General features: G+C 33.3%; 1 protein-coding gene and 1 non-coding gene across 2 annotated transcripts; both read right to left on the bottom strand.

Moving 5' to 3' along the window:
* Positions 1–4,359: 4,359 nt before the first annotated feature.
* Positions 4,360–8,224, bottom strand: LOC109818592 (senescence-specific cysteine protease SAG12). The gene is made up of 2 exons (XM_020384110.3): positions 6,600–8,224; positions 4,360–6,290 (listed from the first exon to the last, which is right to left on the bottom strand). The coding sequence occupies exons 1-2, from the start codon at positions 7,045–7,047 to the stop codon at positions 5,716–5,718; spliced, it is 1,023 nt and encodes a 340-aa protein (XP_020239699.2). The 5' UTR covers positions 7,048–8,224; the 3' UTR covers positions 4,360–5,715.
* On the bottom strand, positions 4,668–4,740 carry TRNAA-UGC (transfer RNA alanine (anticodon UGC)). Its single transcript has one exon. It is a non-coding gene; the product is annotated as a tRNA-Ala (tRNA).
* Positions 8,225–9,780: the final 1,556 nt, after the last annotated feature.

Genomic DNA, 9,780 nt, shown 5'->3' with positions numbered 1-9,780 from the left:
TTTTTTTTAAATGAAGAAAGAATATTTTTACTATTTTATTATAGAAGAATTTATAATATAATAAAAGCATAAGAATAATAATATTAAATTAAAATACTGCTATTTTGGGTGAGAACTGAAAAAGTTTAATGATATGTGAGACCCCTTTCTCTTCTTCCTTTTCTCCCCCTTACTCTCTTTTCTCACTCAACTCTCTTTCACTCTTCTTACTCGCACCCCTTTTCTTCCTTTTGGCTGGCTGTGCTCTCATTTTCCTTGTGGCAACTTGTATTGAAGGTGCTGAGTAGGTGATTGTTCTTCCGGGGCCGTGCCGTGCAGAGCTTCTCTTTCGTTCTCTTTTCTTCTCCGTTTCTTCCTCTTCCCGGAGCTCGGATTCTCACACCGAGGTAAGGGAAGTTAGATTTTTCTGTGGTTTGGCTGAAGATGAGTTGAGAAACTCATTTGTTTACTGAGAATTGAGAAATTGTGGCTGTGATTTTCCAAGATTTTCGCTTGGGGGTTTTCGGGGGTTTTCGAGAAATTTTGGGAGAATTCTTGATTTGTTGTTGCATGTACATAAAGGTGGTATTTTTGAGCTGCTGGATGAAAATGTGGTACTTTGAACCGTTTGCATGTGGATTTTCTGTGGGTTTTTGCAGGTTTTGGGCAAATTTTCAAACTTGGGGAAGTTACTGTTGAGCTTCGTGCTGGGCGCTGTTCTTCGCGTCGGGCGCGTGACCACCAGGGGGCTCTATCTAGGCAAGCTCGCGGGGCGCAAGGGTGTGTGGGCCGGGCGAGCTTGAGAATGAGAGCCTCTGGTTGGCCCACGCGGGGCGTGACTTGAGCTGCGCTGGGCCCAATTTCAGTTGTGGCCAAATTTTGGATTTCTGGTGCTGCGCTAGGCACGCATTTGGGCTCGCTGGGCGCGGAGACTCCTTGGGAGTCTCTACCTTGGGAGCGCCGGGCGCAATTCGAATTGCGCTGGGCGCGAGACCTTAGTAGGTCTCTGCCTTCCCCACACTGGGCGCGGGTTAGGCCACGCTGGGCGCGTGAGGCTCCCTGGAGTCTCTGCCTGGGCCTGCGCTGGGCTCAATTTGAATTGCGCCAGGCGCGTGAGAACCTTGGGTTCTCTGGTTGGGTCACGTCGGACGCGAGTACTCTTGTGTCGAGCGCGATGGCCCCTGGTGCTCTCTGGTTGAGCCGCGCTGGGCGCAACCACGAGTGCGCCGAGCGCGTATGGTGATGTTAAATTACATGCTGATAGCTGTTAAATTTTGCTGAAACTGTTGATTTATGTTACTATACGTTGAATTAAGCTGTATTAGATGTATATTGCTGTAAGATGTTTAGATGTACTGTAAGATGGTATGCTGTGTTGTAAAGTTGTGTTGTGTTGTATGTTGATATGAGTTGTTGTAGGCCGTAAGGCTGAGTTGTTGTAGGCCGTAAGGCTGAGTTGTAATAGGAGATCTCTGAGATGATATGCGTGACGACGCATTGTGTGCTTATTGCTGTTTATGCTGTATAGTTGATGAGGTGTATGCTGGTGCTGTGCTGATAATTGTAGTTGTTCATATTTCATGTATATGTTTATATGCTGATTCTTTACACTAGCTTACCCTTTGATGTTTCCATGTGGTTTGGACTGCGATGATCATACTATGTATGGGAGCAGAGCAGAGATAGGTTGGTGGCTAGTGGTGAGTCTGCAGCTGGCAGGTGGAGCTGATCCTTGTTGATGTTTTGTTGTTTCAGCTACTTGGTGAAGTAGCTTTGGATGTATTTTTTTTGTACATTATGAATCTAGTCAGACTTGGACCATGTATATATGTATATTCTAGATACTATATGTATATACTTGCTCCTTTCTATCCAGTTTTCAAGTATACTGTGTTGCGTATAGTGACCAGCCGGCTCGTTAGATGATACATCTATTTAGATATGAACTAAGAAAAATAATCTATAACCATTAGATTAGATTTGGATTGACTATATTTACATGTTCTATATGTATCCGAGTGTGTTATGATAAAAATTAAGGTTAAATTATTATGTTAGTTTTAAAATTATCTGGAATTTTTTTCTCGTGTGTTTTTTTTATGTAAGTTTTATGATATTTAAACTCTTTCGGGTTCAAACATATAAATTAAATTTCAAAGTTTTTATGCAAGTAAAATTAATTAAATAGGTTTCATGTCTTAAATTAGTTAAATAAAAAACTAAAATTATATTTCAAAATTAAAAATGATCACTATTTCATAATTAAATTAATGAAAATTTAAAATATAAAAGATTAAAATAAACTTTTTGAAATAAAGATAAAATAATAATTAAATCTTTTTTATATGTATTCTTTTTAGGCAACCTTATTTAATGCACGATCATACACCAAGTTTTGGCACCTCTTAATTTAAACCTTAATTTCATTGTAGAAGATTAACCCTTTTGTTAAATCCAACATCCGTACGTTGTTGATTAAAAATATACACTTATATTAGGTATTTTTATGCATAATGGTGACAACAAAGTTATAATGTAGGACATTATGCATATTATTTAAACCTTTCGTCACAAAGTCATCTTTATGGTATGTTTAGATGAGGAATTTATATACGGTAATTCATTTATTTGAAGAATTTCAAATTCTTTGAGGTGAAATGCTTTGTTTGGATGAGGAATTTACAAAGAATTTGAAATCCAAGCATTTGTGAAATTCTTTAAAATAATAGAATTTCAAATTTTTTCAAAAATGGGAGAATTTGAAATTCCTCATATTTGTTTTTCATATTTCACCTATATATTTTATCTTATCTCTTCATTCTTTTAATTATTGGATATTCAAAAATATTTTTAAAATTATTAAATATTATCTAATACTAATTTTTAAAATTATTAAATATTTAAAAATGGATTAATATTTATTTTTATAAAATTTAATTTAAAAATCTCAACATATAAATATATTTTTAAAATCAATTTTACTATGATGGAATCAAATTATCATATTCAACTTAACAATTTAAAATTTAAGAAATTTGAATTGACTCATCCAAACAAAATATTTTAAAAATGATAGAAATTGAGATCAAAGTAATTCAAATACCAAGAATTTAAAATTATTTGAATTTGTAAAATTCTTCATCCAAACACACTGTTAGCGATTTGTAATAAATTAAAAGTGAATATAACTGTAATTAGTTTGTTAATATAATGATAGTTTAATATATTATTTCATCACTAATTTTTTTAAAATTTTTTAATTAGGTCTCAAAATTAAAATAATTTATAATTAGATTTTTCATTTTTTTTATATTTTTGTAATCCATGAAACTTGACAAATATTATTTATATTTTCTCATATTTGCACAACAACATTAAATTTTCATGTCATCATCTATGTGTATTATATTTCAATTATTATCTATTAAAATTATCGTAATCCCCGTAATTACTAATCCTAAACTTTTAATCTCTAATTGATGAGATTCATTTAATCTTCCTACCGGTGGATATAACCTACAAAATTGTTTCCAAACTCTAAAATAAGTTGTTCAAGTATGAAGATATGAAAATATTCTATCAAGTTTTGCAAATAGTAAACAAGTCACTATCTCTAAAGACTAAACTACAAAATATATATAAAAAAAATAAAATAGAAGGACCCAATTAAATTTTTTTTAGTGTAGGGAAACTAAATAATTTTTTTTCAAAAAGTTTTGTGACGAGTTGATGTATTAAACCTATAATGAATTAATGATAGAATTGAATTTTCTTTTTATTAAAAATCAACATTTTTTTTATAATAATAATAATATTAAAAAAAGAGTAAGAGTTCCAATATTCAAATTATAACCTATTTTAGTAATTGTAAAATGTCTCACATCTAGGAATCAAGATAATGATAGTTTATAAATATCATCCACAATCCATTTGAGACATCTTTTAAAAATAAAATCATGACAATCTATTAAGTGTTAAAATGAATAATACTTTAGATGTAGTGATCCTAATGATATAAAGTAATTAAAATTAGAAAATTGACACTAAAATAAAACTGGAATCACTCTTATTCATTAGTCTCGATTATGGTACTTATTTTTAGTACATAAAAAAATCTTACATTATTTAAAGAGTTAATCACCTATATACTGTCAGTGTAAAAAAAATTTACACCGACAACCAATTATATCTTTTAATTGTGTCATGTCACTGTAAACACATTTACTTTTAACAGTGACATGACACAACTAAAAGATATAATTAGTTGTCAGTGTAAAAAAATTTTACACTAGTAGTGTATAGGTGATTAACTTACTTAAAACTCAAAACTAAAAGTAGCTTATAAACTTTATCTTCAACCTATTAAGACATCTTTTAAGAACAAAATTGTAATAATACATTGAATATTAAAATAAACAATATTTTGAGTACGATAACCTGAATAATGCAAAGAACTTGAATGTAGAAAATAGACAAATCCCTTCATTCAAGCATTAAAACCCAGGACCAATCCAAAGTCAATTGGTTAATTGGTGTAAGGTGCATTCCCTAAACTCTAACTCTCTGCCCTTCATACATGGCATGATCTTATGCTGATCTATTATTATCCTTTGCTTCATTATACATTTTTCCTTCTAGACATATCAATAGAAGAACGAAAGGATATGAGATGTATCGAGAAAAAAAATTGGAGATGCAGGGGATCGAACCCTGTACCTCTCGCATGCAAAGCGAGCGCTCTACCATTTGAGCTACATCCCCATATTATTTTTTAAAGTTAATTATTAAAATCTCTTTTTACTAGATATGCACAATAAAAGACAAATGCGAATTTGTACATGAAGCTAGGACCTTGTACCCCATTCCAAGTCTAACTCAAGAGCTTACATTTATTTATTCTATTTCCGTAGCTTAAAATATTTGTTTCAGCCATTTCTGGATCTCATTCGGCTTTTTATACACAAGCTCCAGTTTTGTGCTTCTCATCAAGTTTTACTCTAAACGTTGTTGTAGAAGAAAAGATTACAAGTTGAACTAGATGAAACGAATAAAAAAAATAGAATGAAAACATGTTAGACAATTAGTTCTTCATATAAAAAGTTTCATGTTTATGATATCATAGCCTTACATTCAACGGTCCATTTGTTTATTTGGTATGAGTTTAATTTTTCAATTTGATAGTACACTGTGGTCTCACTATAGTGCAAATTTTTTTTGATCAAACAGTATTTGATGCTAAATAGGAGTTTGCGGTGTTCCAATAGACTGTAGTTGTATAATACGTGCATCAGTACTTCTGCACTTGATACAGGTAGGATAAGGATATAAATGTCACCAATTTTGACTTATAACATATATTATAGGCCAATCTCCGATCTAAACTGGAACCTTCCAGGTATCAGTTATTTCTTAAGCAACAAATTGCTGCATTACTTAATGTGAATGATGTCAAAGCATGCCTTTGGCCTCATCAGAAAACTAAAAGAAATGCAAGCAGTATTCAATAATTTTTTTTTCTTGATAATTTAAATGTGAGGAACATATGAAGTGATCGTTCTAAGATCATGATCTCATAGATGCATGCTACATTAGTTATAGCATTACATAAGGATATATAGGCAGCACAGCATGGTAATACATAAAAGGAATGAAAAAGAAGTACTAGCTTGATTATGATGATATTTTAGGTAATGAATTAATGTTCTCACCCTTGACACATGCATAGATTGTAATTAATTAATTAGCTATAGGATAAGAGGCATGGAGGTTAACGCCACAAAGACCTTGACGGGAACCAGTGTCCCTCTTAAGCTTCATATAACCACCCTCGCCCCATTGAGAGCCCCATGAATTCCTCAACAACCAGTACTTGCCATCTGTGTCCTCACCATACCCAATTGCAGTAACTGCATGGTTAAGGATAGTTCCACACTCGCCATGGAAAACTCCTTCAGAGTAAAACTGAAATGCTTGTCCCGAACCATCAAGGAGTACTGAGACAGGTTGGTTGGCCACTGCCTTCAGAAGCTCCTCCTCGCTCTCTTTAGGTACTCTTTGGTAACCAATAATATTCTGGATTTCAGGTTTCAACATAGCACAAGTCCCTTCTTTTCCCTTGTAAGGGTATTCTGCTTCATTTGCAAGACCATACCTTTCTATATACTCATAGGCTGTCTCTACGAACTCTCCATTGCAACCGTCATCGCTGGCACAATCCACCAATTGTTGCTCAGACAATGAAACCAACTTCCCTTTCTTGATTTTGATAATCCCTTCAACAGTTGCCACAGCTGAAAATGCCCAGCAACTCCCTGCACGCACGTACCCCAAATATTACTATGAATCTCATTGAAAATAAGTCTAAAAGTGTTTTTAGAAGCTTCTCTACTAGAAACAATATTTTATTTTCAATGGAGAAAAATACTTCTAACTTGCATCTAGATAGACTTTATAATATCTATATCATAATGTTAATGCATATAAACACTAACATTACACATTTTTTTGTAAGTCAATATATGGTTTTCTTCCAAAGTGAATTGAAATTTGAACGGCATGCATGCATGCATGGTTATTCATTCCATATATAATATATTTGTTCGACACATACAACAACTTACCACATTTGCCTTGGTTCTTAATTTTATTAACAGCTCCTTTGGTTCTCCAATCCAAGCTTGGCTCAATGTCACTGACACTGATGTTGTGGTAGCCAAGATTGTGGTTAATCTTGGACGACCCTGGTGGCTTAAAGAGAGCTCCTGTGTGAGACGCGACGAATTCTTCGTTAGTCAAATCAGCAAAAATGTTTAGGCTTAAATTGTACCTATTGTTTCCATCGTTGTTGTGTTTCTCTATGAACTCCAAGTTGTCCTTGAATATCTGTTGGCGTTTGAGCTTCTCTGCAGTGTCAGCATAAACACGGTCATGCAAGGCCATCCACTCTTCGTGCAGTGTGGCAATGGAATGTTGAGAGAGTGTGCGGGAAGTGGCATGAGATGTGAAAGTCAAGAAAAATATGAAAATGCATATGGTGACAATAGAGTTTTTGTCCAGTGTTAAAGCCATTGCTCAATGCTTGGTCACTCTAAGAAGCAATGTCTTTTCTTAAACTGAATAATGCAATGGTTATTTGTTTTGTGAAGAAGTGAGCATGCATTTGCAGGTATAAATAGAAGTGGAAAATTCCTTTGATGTGTTATCGTGCATGCAAATTTTGTCTGCCCCAGCGTTGGGTTGTGTGATAAATCAGTGCAATGGAACTCTCCATTATCCGGGAATCAAGCAACTAATTATTTAACTCGTTTCAGAAACGACATGCTTAATTGTTCCTTCATTTCCTCTATCCATTTCTTTCCTTGTTATCAGTTTTGACTTTGAACCTTCTGTCCAAAATCCAGATCAATTTCTAACACTTACAGTTCATTAAATTGAGAATAATTTTCCCTCTTATCTTTTGGCAGTATACCAATCCAATTAACAAGTTTCAACGCTATCAATAAATTTATGTTAGACTCAGCTTTTTTTTTTTTTTATCCTTCATTCTCGTTGCTAATTTAGTAGGGATTTAATCATCAAAGACTCCAAGTCAATCCAAGGGAGAGATCATCGACGCATGTGCTTTAAGTCTTCCTTTTGCAGGACCCCAATTGTTTTTACGTATGTGTCAAGTTAGAATTAATGCATGTAAGATTAACAAAAAAAAAGTTATGAATGTCTAATATTCCTTTCTTATCAAATAGATTTAAAAGACAAGTTGGTAATTAGTGTGGTAATCGTTTTGAAAAGAAGTAGACTATTAATCATTTAATGGCCTCTTATATTAATTAATTTGATCGAAGAAGAAAAAATCTTCTAATTTATTTTAATATATGAAATTTTTTAGATCGATTAGGACAAATTAACTTTGTTGATATGATTATCTTTTCTTATTTTTTTTTTACACATTCGAGATAAATTATTCTTATGAAAATAATTATCACATAATATGTTTTATCTTAATTTAAAAAATTATAAAATAAATGTAAAAAGTTATATAAAAATACACACACTACCATATATTAAACAAAAATATAGTAACACTTAATTATAAGGTTGTCAAAATGGTCTAATTTGATGGTTCAAACTTTAGAAAAGGTTATTCATGGTTTAACCCATCTCATTAATTATGGGTTAGGTGATCAATCCAAACTTGATTCATCTTTAGATAAGTTTAAAAAAAGTCAACTCAAACTAACCTACCACAGATTGATAGGTTAAATAGATTAATTCACTTAAATGAAAGAAAATATAGAAATTTTTTTATTAAACTTTATAAAAATATATATTATAATTATATTTTAGAATTACAATTATGTTAACAAATAGGACAAATAAAATGTCAAAAAAATAGACATTATCCACAATTAACTTAATCAACTTATAAAATCAAAGTTGCATAAAATATTAACAAATAATATTAAATTGACACTAATTATTATAATTCACAATTAGAATGTATAAAATTTAATTATTGATATAAATATATAATCACATAAATTAACACTTGGGAACCTAAAAAATAAAATTAAAAATTAAAAGTATACTATATAAGTCAATCCATGAGTCAACTCAGCTCGCAACGAGTAAGTTCATGACACTAGTACAGAATACACATTCTACGTCGGTTATTTTAGGGGTTTTACGTCGGAAAAACCTCCGATGTTGAAGCGGGAGACGTAAATTTACGTCAGTTGTGAAAATCGACGTAAATTTACGTCGAACATTACAAGGTCCGACGTAAAAAGTTGTAAAAAATTAATAAAGAAAAAAAAAAGAAAAAAAATGACTGCAAGCAGAACGGGCCGTTCTGGTTGGAGAACGGCCCGTTGTCCAAGCAGAACGGCCCATTTTGCATGGAGAACGAGCCGTTCTCCAATCAGAACGGCCCGTTCTGCAACCTGGACTTGGCCACTTCCTTCTCCAGCTTCAAAAACTCAGAAAAACCTCCCAGAAAAACCCATGACCAACACAACCGTCCGAAGAAGAAGAACATCATCACGCGAATCAACCTCTTCCCCAACCTTCCTAAGCTTCAGAGGAGGTAGAACTTGTCGAAGCGGAGGGCGTTGATGCCGGACCACTCGCGACGCATGGTGGCTCCGACTGCGAGGGCAGCCACGATTTGAGGAGGAGGCGGAGGGATTTCTCGCGTGTGGCCTCCATTGCACAATGCGCGGGAGAAGGAAATTTTTGAAATCTCTTACTTGAACCTCAACAACAAGCACCAGCGTTCACCACCTTCTTTTAATGGGCCTGTGGATTATTTACGTCGGTCCTAGTAGGGTCCGACGTAAATTTTAACATCTATGTCAGACACAATACATAGCCGACATAGATGTTAAAATTTACGTCAGACCCTAGGAGGTCCAACGTAAATAATTTAACTAAAATTACGAAACATGCCACCGCATTTTTATTACGTCGGGTGTTTGTATGTCCGACGTAAAATAGGTGACGTAGTATCCTAATTTTCTACTAGTGTGATGAGTCAAGTTGTAAGTGAGTTGGGTCAGATTTTTCTTATAACTGAAATGAGTTAAATTTTTTTGACTCAATCTAGCTTAAACTTCTGATGAATCAAATTGATTCACCCAGTTTAAATCTACTTTGACAACTCTAAAAAAAAATATAAACTAAAAGTAATGAATCCAATTTAATATACTAATTAATTAGATCATAGATTAAGTGACACATAAAAAAATCTTAAGTCATGTGAAGTTAACCCCATTTACTACATTAACCCCATTAGTCAAACCCCAA

The sequence above is a fragment of the Cajanus cajan genome, chromosome 3, assembly GCF_000230855.2.
Source record: "Cajanus cajan strain Asha chromosome 3, NIPB_CcT2T_4, whole genome shotgun sequence".
Classification (NCBI taxonomy): Eukaryota; Viridiplantae; Streptophyta; class Magnoliopsida; order Fabales; family Fabaceae; genus Cajanus; species Cajanus cajan.
Note: the sequence above shows the minus strand (reverse complement) of the source record. Positions and strands in the feature narration are given on the sequence as shown.